At 32.8% G+C, this 21888-nt stretch overlaps 1 protein-coding gene, 1 long non-coding RNA gene and 2 pseudogenes across 3 annotated transcripts; all 4 read left to right on the forward strand.

The window, feature by feature from the left end:
- The first annotated feature begins 2114 nt into the window (after window positions 1–2114).
- On the forward strand, window positions 2115–2422 carry LOC142634472 (uncharacterized). The gene is made up of 2 exons (XR_012844189.1): window positions 2115–2244; window positions 2333–2422. It is a non-coding gene; the product is annotated as an uncharacterized LOC142634472 (long non-coding RNA).
- Window positions 2423–2639: 217 nt separating this feature from the next.
- LOC142634471 (putative pentatricopeptide repeat-containing protein At1g10330) lies at window positions 2640–4204 on the forward strand (annotated as a pseudogene).
- A 3914-nt stretch (window positions 4205–8118) lies between these two features.
- On the forward strand, window positions 8119–13355 carry LOC142633763 (peroxisomal (S)-2-hydroxyacid oxidase GLO4-like). 2 transcript variants are annotated; one of them, XM_075808014.1, is made up of 12 exons: window positions 8119–8258; window positions 9010–9158; window positions 9242–9366; window positions 9450–9496; window positions 9564–9641; window positions 9756–9880; window positions 10079–10136; window positions 10944–11006; window positions 11317–11386; window positions 11862–11962; window positions 12202–12306; window positions 13045–13355. In XM_075808014.1, the coding sequence occupies exons 2-12, from the start codon at window positions 9016–9018 to the stop codon at window positions 13222–13224; spliced, it is 1095 nt and encodes a 364-aa protein (XP_075664129.1). In that variant the 5' UTR covers window positions 8119–8258; window positions 9010–9015; the 3' UTR covers window positions 13225–13355. The 2 variants fall into 2 exon arrangements, with proteins under 2 accessions (XP_075664129.1, XP_075664130.1); XM_075808015.1 differs by lacking the exons at window positions 9010–9158; window positions 9242–9366 and having other exon boundaries at window positions 8160–8258.
- A 3422-nt stretch (window positions 13356–16777) lies between these two features.
- On the forward strand, window positions 16778–18282 carry LOC142633509 (flavonol sulfotransferase-like; annotated as a pseudogene).
- Window positions 18283–21888: the final 3606 nt, after the last annotated feature.

The raw sequence follows: 21888 nt of genomic DNA on the forward strand, positions 1-21888 counted from the left end.
TAATTATTGTTGTCCAATTGATTGCTCATTTCTCAATGCTTTGTACTTACTCTCATTATGATGTTCAGTCAAGATGGGCTATGGATGATAAACTTGGGCATGATGCTTACTACTATGATATACTAACACACATTATTCTATCAGTATTTTCTGTCGTTTGAATTTAATACCTTTTCCACTTCTAATGTGGAAATCTCAGGTTCAATATAGCATCCCGAAGTGCCAGTGGTCCTCCTTGTGGCAAAAGGATTGTTGCAGGCCGCATTGTGAAAGAAAGCTAATGGCGCTGACAAGCAACAGCATACTTTTACTGTAAGTCAAAAATCTATGATCCTTATGGAATAATACTGAAAGGTCACATACATAGCATGCATTACTTGTTAGTGTCTGAAATGCAGCCATAAACTGTGGTTGAAGGTTTGATGGAAATTACTTTTCTGTTCTTGTATTTCACTATTTTGGTAAATTTTAAATAGATTTATTTGGTGGATTAACCATTTAACCTCATTGCATCCGGCCCTTCCCTCAGGTGAGTTAGGCAATTGTCTAAGCCCCAAGTGGAACGGGCCCCAAAATTTTAGAAAAAAAAAAAAGGTAATAGGGGCCAAAAAAAAAAAAAAAAAAAAAAAAAGGAGGTTTAGAATTACATAAATCTAGCACATTCTTTTAACCAAAAAAACAAAAATTTTGATAAATCCAGTTAAGCATTGGTTCTAAACAAAATTATTGGGCAAAGTAACATTATTATCCTCTAGATAAACTAAAAATCAACCAGATAAACTATAAATCCTGTCTAAGAGATTGACCACCAAACAATCACAAATCAAAACAAATAAAACAGCTCAAAACTCTAAAAATTTTACATCTCTGTCTCTCACTCTCTTGTTCATTTATCTCCACTGTTCTCACTTGAGTGACTGCGTCACTTCTCATCTGCAGCACTGCTCAACAGCTCAAGCAAGGTAGACCGCAGCAAGGAGGAAACTGCTCTCTGCTCTCTGCTCTTCAGCCGTTCGGAACTTCAGGTATAAAGTCTGAGAATTTGACTTGGCCTTCTTTTTTTTGGGTGAATCCGTGAAAATGACTTGGTGAATCTCTTCATTGGTTCTTCTCAAGAAAAGGTGATTGGGCCCTGGTTTAGTTTTTCAGTTTTGGGCCTTCAAGTTTTTTTTTTTTTTTTTTTTTGGGTTATAGATAGGATTTGTTTTGTGTTTTTTTGGGTGGGTCAAGCCTTGTGTTATGGTTTTTTTTTTTTGGGTTATGCATATGATTTGTTATGTGCTTAATTTTTTTTTTAAATTTTAATCTTGTGTTTATATATATATATATATATATATATATATATATATTATTTAGTGGTAATATATTGAATAAGTCTTTATTTATGCATGTTGAGATTGTTAAAAACTTGTTATTGTTTGGTGAAACTATAACAATACTTTTTATATAATTGAGTCTCAAAAATGATCAATGGATAAATTTGTTATTAGTAATAAACAAAATATAACACAAAAGATTGACATTATAAATTATATTCCTTAAAATATTTATGATCCAGGTAATTGGAAAAATATTGACACAAAATTAAGAGATTTATTAGTAGAAAGGGGTTCAATTAGAGACAATGATATAATTTTTCCTAGAGGTGATGACACTAGACATTTTTCTACTATTGATTACATTCGAATAAAGAAAAATAGATTTTAAATGAAATATATTATAATATAAAAATATTAAATAAACATTAATTTAATTAATATATAAGTATAAAAAAGACCCAATTTTTAGTTCTCACCTTAAGCCCCAAAATGTTTATGGCCGGTCCTGATTGCATTAGATGAAGGGTAAACTTATATACATTTCCTTAAATGATGCACTTTAGGTTCTGCATCTAAATTTAAGGCTTTAAGCATATAGTTGCATTGACCAATGGCAATAAACCACATGTTTAAATTTAACTATCCTTGAAAAAGATGACACTATTTTGAAGTGGTCAATACAACCATGTAGCTAAAATTCAATTGAGAACCTAAGGAACTAGACATAAGACTTGCCCTTAAATAAAACTCAGTAACGGGGTGAACATGCATGTTTCTACACTTAATTGCAGTAGTCAACATTCAGTTTTCTTGCTATTCTAAACAGATTGAAGTACTCTGGAGCAAGGGGGAGAAACCGCTCCCACCACTTCATCCCCTCCTAATTAAGGGTCGAAACCTTTACCGACTAAAGACTTTGATACAGGTTTGTAAGATATAAACAAATTTTCTTATTCTCAGTCATCTGCTAGTTGCTTAGTATAAAACCAATCACATTGTTGTCAACTTTTTAGAGATGGGAAGATGAAGGGAAGAGGCAGAAAGTTTTGATGGAAAAGCACTCCAGGGGGTTTGTTGCAAGGTCTGATAGAGAATCACGGATCCAAGAGAAGGAAAATAAGAAAATGAGGTACTCACTTCTGCTTACATACTGGAACACTGTTATCTTTTATTGGTATCAAGGTGTTGAAAGAGTTTGCAGGCTGTGATGGGTAAACTACCCCCAGTTAGGTGTAAAATGTGGGAACTTCACCATAGAAAAAGGGTTTATCCAAGTTTTTACTCCCAGTTAGAGTGTTGTAGACCCTTTACTTAGTTGTTATGTAGCATTCACCTGAGTGTCTACTCCAACTCCTCCAGCGTTTGCTCAAACACCGAAACCAAATCAAACAAATCCATTCCCTCCTAATTACCAAAGGTCACCTCCTCTATAGCACAAACATTACAGCACCAAATTCAAAATGGATGAGCACCCTCCTCTACAACACTTTGATAAGAGCTTATGTAGATCTTGGACAAGCTCACAACACCCTTGTCCTCTTCACCCACATGCTTGCCCATGGAGCCCCTCCCAACAGCCACACCTTCCCTTCCCTCATCAAAGCCGCAACCTTTTCCTCACCATCTTTGGGCCAACCCCTTCACACCCAAGTCATCAAGCGCGGTGTTCTGTTTGACCCGTTTATTCAAACATCATTTGTAAGATTCTATGCACAACTTGGTGAACTGTTTGATGCCCGTAAGGTGTTTGAGGAAATTTCGCAACCATGTGTTGTTGCGTACAATGCGATGCTTGATGCGTTTGGCAAGAATGGGGATATGGGGTCTGCTTTTTTGCTCTTTAAATGCATGCCTAAGAGAGATGTGGTATCTTGGACGAGTATTATTAATGGGTTTGAGAGGAATGGGTGCTTTAGTGAGGCAATTAAGTTTTTCCAAAAGATGATGGCGCATGAAGATGCGATGGCATGTTCAGTAAGGCCTAATGAAGCTACATATGTTAGTGTACTCTCTTCATGTGCTAATTTAAATGGAGGAGCTCTTTCTTCTGGAAAGCAAATTCATGGATATGTTATTAAGAATGAGATTGAATTGACTGTATTTACAGGGACGGCATTGATAGATCTTTATGGTAAGACAGGTTGTTTGAGAAATGCTGTAAATGTTTTCGACCAAATGGTGGTTAAAGAGGTTTGCACTTGGAATGCGATGATAACTACTCTTGCTTCCAATGGGAGAGAGATGGAGGCTTTGGATATGTTTGGAAAGATGAAAATGAAAGGCCAGCATCCTAATGAGGTCACATTTGTTGCTGTCCTGACAGCTTGTGCTCGTGGCAAATTTGTGGAGTTGAAATTAAAGTTGTTTCAATCAATGCTGCATGAGTTTGGGATTGTAGCCATAATGGAACACTATGGATGTGTAGTTGATCTCTTGGGCAGAGCAGGCTTACTTGAGGAAGCAACAGATTTTATAAGAAGTATGCCTTTTGAGCCTGATGGTTCTGTGTTGGGGGCTCTTTTTGGTGCTTGTAAGATCCATGGAGCCGTTGAGCTGGGAACTGTAGTGGGGCAAAGGCTACTTGAATTGCAGCCATGGCATAGTGGGCGATACGTGGTGTTATCAAACATTAATGCTGGGGTGGAGAGATGGGATCATGCCACCGATTGCAGGAAAGCAATGGCGGTGGCTGGAATTCAGAAAATTCCAGCCTATAGTTTGATTGAGTTACTGTAAAAAGCTCGTAGCATTTTTGTTAGTCCCTACAGTGGTGGAAAATTGTTTGTCTAATTTATGGCTATAAGTTTGTCTTAAGAAAGTTTAATAAGGGACAACGGAAGATTGTGAAAAGGGGACAAAGTTCCCAATTTTTGTCATAGAGAGCATACTTTTGTTGAGCTAAAGAGATGCCAAAAAATATAAATTGAAGCTATCACTTTCAGAGTTTGGTTTGGGCTTGTCTTAATGGGCTCCATGGAATATGCTTTGTGCTGTAGCAGTGTAGCTCAACATTGTTTATAAATATGTATTATAGGATTTCAATGAGACCTATTAAATGAAGGTTGCATTGGATAATTTGATTTGGATTTAAATCAATAAAATTGTGTTTAGGATGTGATTTCCTTTTTTTATTTTTATTTTTTAATGTTATGATGATTCTAAACATGATTTTTTTTTGGTTTTTGGTGCTAGACTCAGGTCACCGTTGAAACCTTAACCCCATGGTAGATAACTACATATAGATTAACGTTTGAGCAAGGTTTCCATAGCACCATGGAAACTAACAACCCAAGCAAATCATCAAAAACTGCTGGGAGTGTTTAAGATCAGAAGCTATGTTAATGATCCTATCAATCATCTATGATCTACATCGGCTTTTCTCTTGACAATAAGTGGCTTTTGCGATTCCCATTAGATGACAGGATAGAAAAAATATCAAATATTCTTGCCACTATCGAGAACTTTTGAACTTGTTTATGAAACACAAGTGACAAAACCATTAAGCAAGAGAATATCAAGGGAAAGTTGGAAGAAAAAATAATCTGATTAACCAATTTCCTTAGTAATTACCACTTTTAGCATCATTGAGGGTCCAGGCTGCAATTAGATATAACATGTCATACGAGAGTTATGGTACGACTAGCATAAATAAGAAAAAGAAACAATTATGTAAAAATGGTATGAATAAATTGTCATTGAACAAGATTAAGTATCCGCTTGGATACAAATTATTGTATTTACGTTTCCCATGTTCACGTTTCAACTTTTTTTTTTTTTTTTTTTTTTTTTTTTTTTTTGCGGCAGCTTTTCAGCTTTTAAAGGACAAAAATTACTGTTCACCGCTGACGGCACTATTCACGTATTGTTCACATCCTTTTCATTAAAAATAGGTCCCGCAATACTATTTACACATTTAAAAATTATTTTGCTACAATGTTTTTAGTTTTTGATTTTTCATTTTCAGTAATAAGTTTTATTCAAACAGACTCTAAGTGTATGTTTGGATCCGGCATTTTGCCGTTGCGTTTTCTCCTCTTTTTTTTTTTTTTTTTTTTCAAACCACAACTTTTGACTATTCTCTCATAAACTTCACTTTTTTGCAACTTTTTCATTAAAAATGGGTCCTACGATACTATTCATACATTTAAAAATTATTTTGTTACAGTATTTTCAGTTTTCAGTTTTTAGCAATAAGTTCTATCCAAACAGACTTAAGAGAGTTGAGAAATCACACCCAAAAATATATATATATATATATATATATATATATATATATATATATATATATAAAAAAAAAAATTTGTACACATCCCTTTGGCCTTAAAAGGATAGCATCATGGGCAATGCACCCTCTATAATTGACTAAGAAGATAGACAAATGAGACTGCCAACTAATTATCTATCTCCAAATAAGGAACTTAAACAAATTTTGATGACTAGATATTTAGAGTTATTTTAGGATCAGAACTTATTCCAAGTCTATTCTCATAACTATCTTGTAGACTGAGTCTATGGGTACGTATTGACTCACCACTTTTTTTTTCACTACCCACAATCAGCCACATCATATAATTGTGACAGTGAGTGTGAAATATATTACGGTCATAGAATTTTTCATAATCTATGATATTTTGTCATATAAAACTTGTGGAGTATATAGAATATTATGGTTCCAGTTAGCTTTATTAGTAAATTTTATTACCATCGAATAAGATATCTTGAGTTCAAACATGATTTAGAGTTCAAACATGGTTTACACCAAAACTAATTAATGCCTTAATTTGATAATAAGAGCAATCATTATGGAATGAAACTTATAGGTTAGAATTTTTTTAAAATAGAAATTATGTACAATATCTTAGGTACAGAACATTAGAGTATGTTTGATAATTGTTTTTTCCCGTTATTTTCTATTTCCAAAAACAATTTTCTATTTTTAAGACTAAAAAACTTGTTTGGGAACCCAAAATGAATAGTAAACAAAAATTATTCTGCAAACTCAATTTGTGAAAGAAACTAAAATCAGCACTGAAAATATGCAAAAAGCTGTTTTTAGTTTCTAATTTTCAAAAAGCAATGAAAACATGCAATTAATTTAATGAGTCTATCTCATTTAATGAGTTAAAATTAGAGTTCAAATCCTAGTAATAACATATTTTAGTATTTTCTATTTTTTCTTTAAAAAACTAACTCTTTAATTTCAACTAACTAAACACGTTTTTTATTTAAAAAATACAAAAAAAATTGTTTTTTCTTTATATTTCCAAAAACAAGTTTTTGAAAATAGAAAACAAATATCATTACCAAACATTACCTTAGATTTTCCAATTTATATCTATATATATCTAAAAGCTTAAGTGTAGCATTTATTATTGCTACGCTTTTGTTGAGCCACATCAATGGCCACGTCAATCATTTATTTTCTACCTCTTCTTTTGCCTTTTTGAAATTTTCTTCTCCCTATTAAAAAAAGAAAAGAAACTTCTTCTTCCTGTCAGTCCACACCTACTATTAGACTCCACAAACCTTTCCTCTCCCCCTTTGACTCTTTATATCCTCACTACTTTCTACTTTACTATTACACTTCTTTTATCATTTTCTCTATCTTATAATTTGATTTTTTTTTCTCCCCATTTTTTTTTTTGTATAAATATGATATCATTTCTTCCATTCAATCCATATTTTCCAACATAAAACTGTGAGTATTCTGTCTCTCTCTATTTTCTTTTAGTGGATTTTTGTTCTTTCTCATAACTCTAATTAAGGTTTTTTTTTTTTTTTTTTAAATTTTACAAATATGCATTTTGGTATTGTGTATTTTTAATTTCTCATCACAAAGTATTTTCCATTTTATAGCTTTAGTTGAATATTGGTTTGGATTAATACGTAGTTTGTTTTTTTTTTGGAAATAGAAACTTGAGTTTATATAAAAACACAATCTAAATGGCTTCGAATTTGAAATATGCATACCAATTGTTTAAGTAAAAAAATATTATAAAATCTATCTTTTAATTCTTTGATTTCATTTTAATTTGGGTTAAAATAATATTGTAATTTTGTTATGAGTTTTGATTATTATAATAATCTCCTTATTCCTTAAGAGATAAGAAATCTGAATAATAAATTTGAAACTAATAAAGTTTAGTTGTATATTAGGCAAATATAACTCACTACAACAAAATTTAGAAAAATATGGTTCACCTTAAACAATTATTAATCAAAAAAAAAAAAAAGAATGATACATTTGTAGAGATAAAAAGATAAAAAATAATTGTAAAAATCTGTTTGAAAAATTGACAATGCTTGAAGTAATTGTTACTTTATATATATATATATATATATATTCACATGCAACATGTGAGTCTACAGCTAGTTAAATTTAAACACTCAATGTTTTCTTTTTCAAGACCAATTAACTTTAATAGAATTATATATTTGAATTTAATTACAGAATTTAGTGTATTACGCTTAAATTGGTGTACATAAGTTTTTCCTTTTTCTAATTGCCCGTGAAGTGATTGGCTAATTTAAAAAGGTTGTGAAATTTCGTTTGTATCCATATAACAAATCATACTAGTACTACTGCAATTGTCATTTGTCCTTTACTTTTCCTCTATTTAGATTTATATATATATATATATATATATATATATATATATATATATATATATATATATATTTATTTTATTGCCTTGCCATCTCACTTTCTTGTTCAATCAATCATGCGACAAAATGACAATGATAATGACCTTTTCAATATGGACAAACAAAAGCACCCAAAGATGGCACTTTAATTAACATACAATATATTGATATCCAGATTCACATGTTTATGGCCTATACATATTGATTCAACTAGCCTTCTAGTCAATCTTCTTGCTTAGAAGGTGCTCTGGCTATCCAGTTTGTGTAATCTTCAAAAGTTTTCAGCTTTCATTGGTAAGATTAACTAAGGCCAAATTTTATTGTCTTGTAAAGTTACACTAGTGTCTAACTGGCTCATCACATCATGCTTATTGGGCCAAAGCAAACTATTGATTGGCTTACATATTGATTGGTTTACATATTGGGCGTGAGCTGCTAAAATTTCAATCAGATTTCCCAAGTGAATGGTATGCTTGCAAATTTGACTTTTAAGATGAACACTTAGAAACTTGCAGGGGCTGTGTGTTATTACTTATTATGCACACTAGAAGCATATTTGGACATCCCTTGAAAATTGCAAATTTTCCCCAGTCTTGTATAGAAATACTATCGCTTTTGGTGATATATTCATTTATAATGGACTGAAATATCAAAAGCTGTTTTGGGCAATAGGGTGAGAGATTAGAGGTTTGGAGGGTTAGAAGGACCCAAAAATATTAGATGTGCATGTATTTAAATCTAATTTAAGTATGGATTTACTGTACAATGAACTGTTACAAGAGGATGCCTTTTATTGTATTCTGATACTTTCTTGTAGATTGTTTTTGTCTCATGATATAAGCATGGTTCTTTAAAACAAAACATCAAACTTCATAACCTTTTAAGTAAACACCATGGTTCCAAGTGTCCCCTTTAGAAAATCTCTGCAATTAGGTCCAAACATGCCTTAGTCAATATGTCTATCATAGTTTGTGCTTCTGATCTTTGTTCAGATTTATTCTAGGAACAGATTATTGAAAAATTGAAAATATGTCCATGTTTCCAGGATAAAATGGTAGGTGAACCAGTAAATGTGAATGAGTTCCAAGAATTGGCTAGGGAAGCCCTTCCAAAAATGTATTATGATTTTTATGCTGGTGGAGCTGAGGACCAGTACACATTAAAAGAGAATGTGGAAGCATTTCATAGAATCATGTAACATACTAAACCTTCTACTCTTAATAGAGCGAACTGGGTATGGCATTTTATTATCTATTCAGTTTTTTTGGCTTTCTCAGTATTCGGCCTAGAATTCTTGTGGATGTAAGCAGAATAGATATGTCAACTACTGTATTGGGGTACAAAATCTCAGCACCAATTCTGATTGCACCAACTGCCTTGCATAAGTTGGCACACCCTGAAGGTCTTAATCTTTAAGGAAGAGTCCTCAGCTGAGACTTCCTTTCCCCCTATCAAAAGCTTATGTTACTTGCTGTTTTGTTGCAGGAGAGGTCGCCACAGCCCGAGCAGCCGCTGCGTGTAAAACCATAATGGTATTGAAACAATGATTTGAGCTCATACTTACACGGTGCTGGCACACTGAATTATATTTTAATGTAGGTTCTATCCTTTACTTCGTCTTGCACTGTAGAGGAGGTTGCTTCTGGCTGCAATGCTGTTCGGTTCTTTCAATTATATGTACTGAATTATTCTTGATCTCTTATTATTTCAATTTTTTGTTGTTATGCATTTCTTATATGTTATCTTATTAGGTAGAAACACACACTGAATTTGGTAATCCTTTGTGAGTAGGTATACAAGAAGCGAGACATAGCAGCTGTGTTGGTGCAGAGAGCCGAGAGAAACGGATACAAGGCTCTTGTTTTGACTGTTGATAGCCCCAGACTTGGTCGAAGGGAGGCAGACATAAAGAACAAGTGAAATATCACCTCTTTCTTTTTCCTTCGATTATATAATTGCCTTCAAATTTTGGCATAGCTGCTTTTATAAAAGGGGACAGGATTGACATTTGAATTTTAATACCAAAGATATCTTATTTATTGCTCTCTCATATTGATGCAATGAGTTATGTCAAATGCATCTCATTTAAAGCACAACTATAATCACTCCTGCAGAATGGTTGCACCTCGACTGAAGAATCTTGAGGGTCTCTTATCAATTGAAGCTGATTCTGTGAGTGGAATAGTTTTCCATACTTTTGAATTTAAATATGCCAGCTTAGAATGATGAGGTTATTCTATTTACCAAGTTGTCTAATATTTTCTTTGAGAAAAATAAATTGCTTTAACTGTACCATATCATGCATCTTTTTATAAGCCAAAAAACCCTCCATTAATCTGAAAATTGTCATACAAAAAACAAGCGATCAGTGTGAAGTGCTTTATGCAACACTATCTGTGTCTATCAATTTGAATTATTTCGAAATACAAGGTACATAATGTGCATGTCTAAAAATGCACACTCAATATGTTTCCATCATTTAACAACTTGAACAAATATTTTTTTTTTCCAATTTAAATCTTTTGTTGTTTTTATCATTTTTCTTATAAATCTTTCATCTTTTTATTTTTTCTTTTGAATTCTATTGTTGTTTTTATCACTACATGTAATCTGAGATTTACAGTTCACTACTAATCACCAATTATCAGAATGTGGGATATGGCACAGTTTTTGCCTTTGCACAAACTATCTTTAGATTTGAGAATGTAATAGAGAAATGCATCTATGATGTACTTCTGTGTATTGTAACCCTTAAGATTACAATGGAGTAGACGTCACAATATTTAACAAATTTACACCAAGGACAGTGTCATATTGTTAAATCATAACTGTAAGTTTTGTTTAACAAAAGTTTCTGATCATTTACTGACTTCAGATCTTCATTACGTACTGCCTGTATGTGTGTACTGTGGCAGAGCAATTGGTTATTTAGACTTGGACTAAAATTGTTATAACTATTCAGAAACTAAACTTCTGCAGGATAATGGCTCAAACTTAGAAGCTTATGCCAACGAGACAATGGATGCTTCCCTTTGTTGGAAGGTATAAACCAGCAGCTAAGTAGATTACCTTTTGATATGCTTGTTCAAATATGTCAGGACTTTAGTCTGAAGAACTGGTAAAGTCTCATGGTTTAGTTACCAGGGACCAAGCATAGATTAGGGAAAGAGAGATTTTATAGTCTCCTTGACATGACTTAAGTCATTGAGATATATGCAAATTAGTTGCATTTTACTAGATGAGTATCTAAAAGATACCACTGTAAAGGTCATGTTTTGTACTCTTTAATTTTAGTGTAGGCCGGGCAGCACTCTAGAACCATGGTTTAATTAGTAAATTACAACATCTGCAGGACATAGAATGGTTAAAGTCAATTACAAACTTGCCAATTCTCATCAAGGGAGTACTTACTGGTGAAGATGGTAAGCCAATCCTTTACTTTGGATGTTTCCATCTCTTTAGTTTTTCTTCCTGATTTTCTCCTTCCCTTTAGTAACAGGAAGAACCTTATCAGCCTTTTAAAACTTCAACTCTTCACTGAAAAATTCAGTCATTTATAATTAATATTATAACCCATTAAATTTCTAAATATAACCATTATAAGATTTTATTTTTTTAATTGAAAAAAATTCCACTCATACAGGAAACTCCTTAAATCCTTTTTTTACCTTTGGAAATTATACTATAGGAGCCTTTTTGATCATCCTAAGTAATCTTCTCTTTCCTATTATTACCTTCTCTATCATCTCTGTTAAGCATTTTCATTTTAGTCCATGTAAATTCTACTACATTAGGTGCTCTTGATAGTTTACTCTGATCCCAGAAATTCATAGCATTCTTTTTCCTGCTGTTCAACATCTCAAGTCTCCTTAACACTTGATGTGATACTATTTGCAGCAATAAAGGCTGCAGAAGTAGGTGTTGCAGGGATTATGGTCTCCAATCATGGAGCTCGCCAACTTGATTATACAGATGCAACTATTAATGTTCTGGAAGAGGTGTGTCTCTATTAATTAGTGAAAACTTTTTGGTGATAATATGGTAGCAAGACATCCTCAACAACATAACAATTTGTAGGAACTGTAAGCATTTTTATACAGGAAATGCACATCTCATGAAATCCTGAATTTTCTGTTTGGATCTGTATCTAGTTACTAATATGCTCTTTGGCATTGCAAGTTCATTCAACAAGCTTAGCGTACATGTTTGAGGATACTTATGTACCTTGCGGTTGCAGGTGGTTCATGCTGTCAGAGGAAGAGTTCCTGTCTTCTTTGATGGAGGAGTGCGGCGAGGAACAGATATCTTCAAGGCATTAGCCCTTGGTGCACAAGCCGTCCTTGTAAGCTCTCCACCCCAAACTCTTTAATTAATGTAATTTATAAAAATCTCCTCTTACACTCTTTTTGCTCATACACAATGTTGAGCATGTAATTGATGTCACAATAGACCACGTATATTTTACAGTCATGCACCAGTGTAATTGTTGTTGTTGTGCGAGTCTCAAGTGTCAATAGAAGTCTGTGCAGCCAACTGATGCCTTTTGGAGCTATAGCTCTATCATACTGTGCTGCTAGATTGCCATCCTTTTTTCTCATCTTAATGCTTGAGTGGCACCTTAAAAAAATTTGTGTCTAACCAGCGTGTGAAAAAATAATTAAACAAAACCTAGCTGAATTTGAATATCCGGATCATTGAAATACTTTTAGAGTACTAATGGATATTGTTGTGGGAGTGACAACTAGGGAGTCTACAAAGAGCCTCTTAATACACATGTTGGAACCCCATTCCAACCCGTAAATCTAAAGCCAATGGATTTGGACCCAACTATGTATATCATCTTTTCATTTTCTTTACTTTTTCTTGATTTGGGACTCAACACTCACACATACTAGTAACAAATATATTACGAAAGATAAATCAGGAATAGGGTATTTGGGTTTGGGGTGCATTAAAATCTGGAAATTGTTAATCATAGCCACAACCAGTGTTTTCCAATCTAAAAGCCCCTGAATTTTTTTTAATCTTTTATTTTGATTCTTAATCTTAAGTCTATTGTAATCTATATATGCTATTGCAGATTGGAAGACCTGTTATATTTGGGCTGGCAGCAAAGGGTGAATATGGGGTGAGACAAGTCATCCAAATGCTGAAGGATGAGTTAGAGCTCACAATGGCACTATCTGGCTGTCCTAGTGTGAAGGACATTACTAGACGCCATGTGAGGACTGAGCGTGAAAGACTCCATGCAATGCTCTAATAACATATTGAAGCATTAGGACAATATCCTGGACAAAAATGATTCAGATCATTAATTTAATCATATATGACACTATGTCAATTAAACTTGTTGCGTTGCTTACTGAATGTAGCACGAAATTCATTACATCATCTTTTAATTAGTAGGACCAACCTTATTTTATATCCTAAAAGTAAAATTAATTTGGTCGCATGTAGTTCTCCCAAAAAAGGGAAGAAAAAAAAACTTTTGGGTGTGTTTTTTGGGTAGGGATTGTCTCAGATAGCTTATTTCACATCTTCCGTACACATCCCATTTTCACATTTGAAGTAAAGACATCACCTTTTTGTCTTTTAAAATGTGTACATCACATGGATATGTGAAAAGAGAGTGTGAATAAATTTTACCATTTTTGTATAAAAATGATAATAAAATTAATAAATAATACTTTAAAAGATTTCACTTTGCTACCGGTAAAGTATGTGTTGTATTATGATGTACTAATTGCATACTCACACGATGTGCAACAAAAATTAACGATTTTTTTTTGTTAAGCAAAAAAATCAAAACATTGGATGAGGCTTATAAGCGTTAGTCTCAAACCTCTCTTAAAATGGTGTGATTATTTTCTAACAAAGTATAATAAATACAATATATTAGATTTTCTGAATTTAGCTATTTATATTTATTATTTGAAAGTGTTTTAAAATTTTTAAGTTTCTTTTTTCAAGGATATAAAATATATTTTATATTTAACTATTATATAAGGTGAGATATTTTGTAAATAATCAATCAAAGTGGACTGAAATAGATTGAATGGATCGAACTGGACTGAATAGAGGGCTGAATGGACTGAAGTAGTTCGAGGGGATGGAAGAAGAAAAGTAAAGTACAAAAAAGAAGAAGAAAATTGGCTTAAATGGAAAATCAAATACAAAACTTGCTGGGACCTTCAAAATGGACAATGAAGCAAAGCTTAGCCTTTTATTGTTTCGATGCATTCACATACATTACATATTTAAATATGTAGGTTCTTCTACTATTCGCCTTGCAATTACCTCAAACCAATTACTAAAAGGTATGATGTTTCGAAATTCAGATTTTGAAAAAAAAAAAAAAAAAACCGTTTTAGTTATGATGAAGACGTTGCCATTACATATCTAAACTTCATCTTAACAATTTTTATTTTGTTAGAACATTTTAATATTAATTAATTAAAATATTAAAATGGTTTTATATTACAACATAAATGTAAAGATGTGGAAGTTAATATGACAGATGAGAAGTTAGTGAAAATGTTTAATCTAACATTGAATAAGAGAGAGATTATTTTATTCTTTTTAATTGTAGTGATTAATGGGCTAATATGAATTGACTCAGCTATTAAGTTAGATATGTGGCCAAAAGAGGTGAAGGGAGGAGGTAACACCCACTACATCAGCATATGGACTTAATTAATTAGATTAATTTAGGTATTAATTTCTAAATTGCAATGTGCATTTTTTATGTGTAATCAGATTAATTTAGGTATTAATTTCTAAATTGCAATGTGCATTTTTTATGAGTTTCAATTATTCAACGAATCTGAAAGACGTGGAAGTGGATATCCACTGCAGAAGATATGCTTGGCTGGAATGAATAAAGAAACTAGACTTTTGATCTCCCGCTAATATTAATATATTATACCATGGTCCGAGATTTTCTTTTGTTCCCTTCTCTTGCCTTTTCCCTCGTACTGTAAAGAAATTTTTGGCTGGAATGAATAAAGAAAACTAGACCGTTTGATTGGAGTTTTTAGCATGGATGTTCAGTTGTTAGTATTGTGAAAATACTTGTTTAAGGGTTATAAAAATGTGTAAAAAATGTTATTATTGTCTAAATACTAAAAACTGTTATTTAAAATATACTATTAAGCGAGCCCCTAATCTTACAGACCCTTTCTTTTTTCCTGCTAGTATTGTACCATTTTATATTTGTATTCATTCTAGTCAAGAGAAAATACATTTTGTTTCCATTGCGTGTATCCTCTCTCTTACACGTAAGTAGACCCCAGAAACGTGGGATGCACCCCATGTGAGGGGAGGACACATCCAACAGAAACAGCATTTATCATCTTTCGAGCGAGGCATTTCTTCCACGTTTTTCAAATTCCATATAATAATTAAAACTATGTACACCAGAGACATTGTCGAGACCAAGGAAGATAATCTCGTACCGTACCGGCCGGTACGGCCGGTATTTTCCTTTCCGGTGCCTTGGCCGGTACAGAAACATTGACGTTTCGTACCGGTTCAAATACCGGGCATACCGGGTCCGTTTCGGCTATTCCGGGGTAAATACCGGATTCCGGCCGGTTAGTGGATACCGGACCGGTACCTTTTCTCATGCCACACTAAACTTTTGTCTCTCTTTTCCTCCTCTTTATCACACTGGCAACGATGAAATACTGATTGGTGGTGAGGAGAGGCGTCGGTGATTCATGCACACTGGAAATCGGGTTGAAGTGAAGAAAAAAATATACCTAACTGATGCTAATTGTGTGATACTGTGAGAGAGAGAGAGAGACATCTGAAACTAATGGGGAAGAAATGAAGTAAAAAGTGGAGTGCAGACAAAATTAATTTGAAAGAAGAAGAGGTAGCGTGTGTGTAAAGATAGCGTGTGAAGTGTGAACTGTGAAGCTATGATGTGATGGCAAATAGCTTCAGGTGTGTAACAGTAGAAAAAAATAAATGGAAGGATAAAATAAACGTGGGACAAGGTATGAGAAAACTAGAATAAGAAAAGTGGTGGCTTTTATTTTTTTGGGCAAAGTGGGACACAGCTACCCGCCTGGGCATTTTTCTTTCTTTTTTAGAAAAGGCCAAGAATTAGCTTGGGCTAATATTGTGAATGGTATGGAAATAAATAAACATGAAATTATATTAACAGCTTCAATAATAATTAAAAAATTAGACATTTAGACTTATAAAAAAATATTTTTCAAAGATGTTTGGTATGTGCTATTAAAATTATTATTTTTATATGTTGATAAAAAAAAAATATCATTACATTTAATGTATATAGCGCGGTAAACCCGAAACGATACACCGGTATTGACCGGTACCCGAAATATATCGTACCGCTGACCAAACCGGTACAGCTTCCAATTGGTATTGACTTCCTTGGTCGAGACAGTGAGGGAAAAGACAAGTGAAGGGACTAGATATACTTATTTTATAGTGTTCATTACCAGCTCAATTATGGAAGGTTTGAAATGAAAAATGATGTATTCAACTTGCTATATATATATATATATATATATATAGAGAGAGAGAGAGAGAGAGAGAGAGAGAGAGAGAGGATTTTGCTAATGTGTCCTTAATTAATTATTTTTGAAAAAAAATTTCAAAAATTGAAAAAGTATTGACAACTTTTTCATTTTTCGAAAAAATATTTTAAAAAATGGATAACTTAACAAATGTGTCCTAAGGGCACACATTAACCAGATCAATATATATATATATAAAATGGCATTCTTTCCCGTTCAGCTCTACATCTCCAATATATTCCAAGCTACTTTTGCTTTCTAGTGATGGAGTCATCTTCCAAAATGAACCAAGGTCAAAAGAGCAATGAGAAAGAAGAGAAAATGTCTGAACCAAAAAGCCACAACATATACGAAGAGATCATGTCAACCATCGATCCCAAGAAGAAAGGGTTGTTGGCCGCTAGATCTCTACCAGTATGAAGGTTTTTGGTACGGTGCATACACCTTAGAAGGAATATTGTCGACTCAAGACCACTTCAAACCTCAACCCAACAGCGTGATCTTGAGTAGTGCTCCGGAATCTGGCACAACTTGGTTAGAGGCTCTGAGTTTTTCCATTATGACACAATCCCATTTTGATGAGTCTACAAACCTGTCAAAATTTGGATGAATGTAAAAATAAGAACAAGAAGAAGAAGGCAGATGCAAGCAAGATGAAGGCAGATGCAAGCAAGAAGTGAAGAGGTAGTTCAGGCAGAGAGGCAGAGGAATGAAACAGAGCAGTTCAGGCAGAGAGGCAGAAGAATGAAACAGAGTAGTGTTGGAAGATTAGCTTGCTATACGACTGACCTGAGTTTTAATATACGACTTGTAGTTTAGTTTTAAGTTTATTAGAAGATGTATATAGGGACACATGTAATTCTGGGATTAGTTGAAATTGGGTGTTAGATTAGGATCCGTATAATGTGGGGTTAGTTGTAGATTAGTTGTTTTGTTTTTTGGTGTTAGTTCTTGTATATATAGACATATTGTACAAATCAGTTTTGATTCAATATACGAAAATATAGAAATTCACCAATCAGTCTTTTCTCTCTAGCTTATCTTTTCTCCTCTCTAGCTTTCTGTTTTTCTTATATTTACTCAACAAATTATCACATGATTTGGTACCCTTCACGGAGTTCCAATTTCTTTCAAACTCTGGATCTCAATGTTCCACTTTCTGCTACACACATTTCCTACACTTCCTTACCAAAATCCATTTTAAATTCTAGTTGTAAGATTGTTTACATATGCAGGAATCCAAATGATGTATTTGTATCTCTATGGCATTATTCTCAAAAGTTAGAGTCGGTTACTAAGGCCATGGAAGATCTTCATTTGGAGGATGCATTAATGTACTTTTGTGAAGGATTATCTTCTTTTGGACCATATTGGGATCATGTATTGGGGTATTGGAGAGCTAGTTTGGAATCACCAAAGAAGATATTATTTTTAAAGTATGAAGATTTGATGAATGATACCGTATATTGGGTGAAGGAAATGGCTATGTTCATGGGTTACCCTTTCTCCTTGGAGGAAGAAGATAAAGGTGCAGTGCAAAAAATAATAGACCTATGTAGTTTTGAGAACATGTCAAGTTTAGAGGTGAATAAAAGGGGGATCCCGACAATTCGACCAAAAGAGCTGGTGGTTAAAAACAACATATTTTTTAGGAAAGGTAAAATCGGAGATTGGAAGAATCATCTTACACTTGAAATGGCAATGCAACTTGATCAAATAACCAAGCAAAAGTCAACGGTTCTGGGTTGACTTTACATGTTGCATGAGCAATCAGTTTACACTAAGTTGAGGTTAATGTCATTAAGTATTTAATGTATTTCTAGTGTCTTTAATTGTTCAAAACTCAAATGGTAAGATGTTGGATATACAAATATAAGTGAAGTTTTATATTGAATAATAATGTCAAAAATGAGTGGTTGATATAACATAATGTGTTGTTAATTCATAGGACTTGTTTGTAGCCCATAGAGGGATCTTGAAGGCCGTAGATAGGCAATGAGTCTAAGCCAAAGGAGAGATTGTTGGGATATATGCATGTGTGAGCAAAATCCTACTTTGAATAATAATATAAAATTTGAGTGATTAATATAACATAGTTGAGTTCGGACTCATAGCCTTAAACATTAAGGTTAATTGGTGTTCTTACATGTATATTAATTATTTAATTGAAGTCTTTCCAATTTCATCTTATCTCAACCAAAATTTTTTCTTTTTATGTGCTTATGTCAAAGGGAACCCTTTGGATGTATTTGGGATTTTGATTTTGAGAGATGTTTAGTTGAAGCAAACGATTGTTCCAAAAGCTTCTAAATCTATATGATTGTGTGGCTATTTGGTTAACTAGTGAATGTCCTATTTAATGCGCAAATATATTATAACTTCATATAAAACAATTTAAATGATTTTTATAGATCATTATAAAACTTGTTAGTAAGTATTACTATAATGTGTGTGTTTGACAAAAATTATTTTTGCCAACTTATTTTACTATTCAGCTTATTTTTGCTACTATTCATAGGTCTCATTGTACTATTTCAGCTAACTTTTATCTTTATTTACAGTATTTTCAGTAAAAAGTTTTGAGTTTCAGCAAAATAAACGGATCCTAAACGGACCCTATATTTGAGAATCGGTTATATTAAACATAATTAAAAAATGGGCCAAAATATAAAAACACCCTATTATGTTTAGGTGAGTTGCAAACTAACCTCCTAGGATTTCAATTTTTATTTATTTATTTATAATTCCCTAAGATTTTCATATTTATAAATGAGCAATACTTAGGCACAATATTTAAATATTGTTACTTAGGTTTCTTTCCTAAGATTCTGCCATGTAGATGTTTTCTTATGGGATAAAAGTGTATTTTTTAGTTAAGTAGTCATATGGTAGAATTTTAAGAGATGAACTTAAGGAACAGCGCATAAGGTATTGTACCTAGGGTTGATTGAACAATATATGCAATTGATACAATTGCCTAAGGCCCCAAATAAAAGGTCCCAACTTGTAAAAAAAAAATATATATATATATATATAATATTTATCTATATATTTTAATTACAAAAAAAATTTAAGTAATTTTATTGGTTAATCAAATGTATTAAAAAGGTCACACTGTATCCTAAAATGCAAAACACTGCACAATGACAATGCACAAAGCTTGAAAGGACAAGACTGCACAATGCACATAGCACTGCACAGTTTTGTCCATAGGCCACAACACTTCACAAGGCCACACAACTTGATAGGACAAGACCGCACAGTGCACATAGCATTGCAAAGTCTTGTCCACAGGCCATAGCACATCATAAGGCCATAAACTAAGCCCACAGTTCACACTTCTAACTTCACAGTTGTCCCCCACCCACCACACAACCACACACTAATTAATAAGTTATCACTTAAAAAAAAAAAAATGCAAACTCTTACTTTATCAAATATTATAAAAAGAGATACTACATCCATAACATTTTTACAACATTTTCATAACAAATCATAGGTGGTTAGTTATTATTGATTCAAATTTGAACCTAACACTAAGACTATATACTTTTTTGCCCCAACAATTATAACCAATAACAACATACCACTTAGGATTTGTTGTTAAAATGTTGTTAAAATGTTGTGGACATATCATTTCTCTTAGTATAAATTATTACACCAATTAATAATTTGATGTATATTATATCAACTCATTTGTATTAGTGATACTAATTTATTGAACCATGTAATAAATTAATTTTTATTTGTGCAGATTTAGACTTTAAAGTTTCAAAAATGACCCACTTAAAATTTTTGTCTAAGGCCCCCAAAATTGTTGAGCTGGCCCTGATTGTACCTAAGTTTTGTCCTTCATTAATTAACTGTAACACCCCATAATTTTGACACCAATTTAATTATTACATGTGAATTATAAAGGAGGCTTACAATTAAATGGATTAAATTGATTTGGGCCTAAGATATTAAAAGTGAGATATATATTATGGAATATGAAGCCCAAGTGAGGTGACATAAATATATGGGCCTTGTTAAGCTTTAAAAAAATAATTAAATAAATAAAACCCTAGCTTTCTTCATCTTTAGTCACACGTGTATTTCTTGTTGCTTCAGTTGACTAGTGAACATTGCTTTTCTTTCACTGTGGCTGTGAGTTGGAGTCTACAGGTATGGTTTTCCACTCTTATAGGAGGCATCTCTTATTTTTGTACCTGATAGGATAATAGGTATGGCTATCTTGGATCTAAATCTACGATTATTTTAATGGGAAAAGGGTGCTCTATGGTTATTATATAATTGTATATAGCCTTACTAACTTTTCCACCTATCTTTATAGCCTCAATTGTTGACCGTCAAACCATCACACTTCTATTATTGTCATTGTCCAAATAAGCATCCGGCAGTGTCCTTATGCTTTACGGCATCAAGAGGATTCTGGATCATTGGGTGAAGGAACTAAGATATATATATACGGCTTCTATTATTAGTTGGATCAGCCATGCATCCTTTGGCCTAAATGGAATCTTATTTTGCTTGAATCTATCCCTTACATGTGACCTGCCATTAGGTTCGGCCTATATTGAAGTTTATTGATATATATATTCATTTCCTAGTTATAAAAAAAGGGGGGGGGGGGGAGAATGATTAGATATGAATATTAAATGGATCAATCAAGGTTATATTATGTGTATCCTATAAATTGTAGTAGTCTATATGATGGCTAGACATGTAATAAAATCCTAGAGTTGCATAGAGTTGTAGTACAAACAGGCCAATTAATAGATAGTGAGAATATGTGAAATAGAACAAGTTGATCAAATACTGAAAGTGAATTGGATAGTTAAGTGAATAAATGAAAATTTTTGGATATGTCAGTATTGTCTAGGACAAAATTGTTTAAGTGTGAAAATAGATTTTTAAGAAGGAAATTGTGTATTGATGGACCTATTTTTGGTGTTGCTAGGTTCTAATTCTACTGAATTGTTGTGATTCAAGAGAGGTTGATTTCCTTTATATTTGCAACTAAGAGGTAAGTGGTGTTTGCTGATTTTGGCGGTTTTCTCAAACAATGTTGATTAATTAACTATTTCATATCAAGAAAATATGTCGTTATTCTATATATATAAATGGATATTTTATAATTGCTTGATGTGCACATTAATTATTCGTTTTATGAAAAACTTGAGGGACAACCTAAATTTATTCAAATTTGTATGTGTGAATATATTCTTATATTTTTGAGAATTATGAATGGATTATTTTTGTGAGCATCTTGAATGAATTATTTATGTGAGCATCTTGAATATGTTTTGAAAACCTATGGCAAGTCGTAATTAAAAGCTCAGTATTGTGTTAGTCCTTAGCAAGGGACAATCATA

This window comes from Castanea sativa, chromosome 5 (assembly GCF_040712315.1).
Source record: "Castanea sativa cultivar Marrone di Chiusa Pesio chromosome 5, ASM4071231v1".
NCBI lineage: Eukaryota > Viridiplantae > Streptophyta > Magnoliopsida > Fagales > Fagaceae > Castanea > Castanea sativa.

Coding starts and splice junctions, on each gene's coding strand:
- LOC142633763 (XM_075808014.1), top strand. CDS start 9,016: ATGGTAGGTGAACCAGTAAATGTGAATGAGTTCCAAGAATTGGCTAGG. Junction 11,387..11,861: donor AGTACTTACTGGTGAAGATG/GTAAGCCAATCC, acceptor TACTATTTGCAG/CAATAAAGGCTGCAGAAGTA. Junction 12,307..13,044: donor TTGGTGCACAAGCCGTCCTT/GTAAGCTCTCCA, acceptor ATGCTATTGCAG/ATTGGAAGACCTGTTATATT.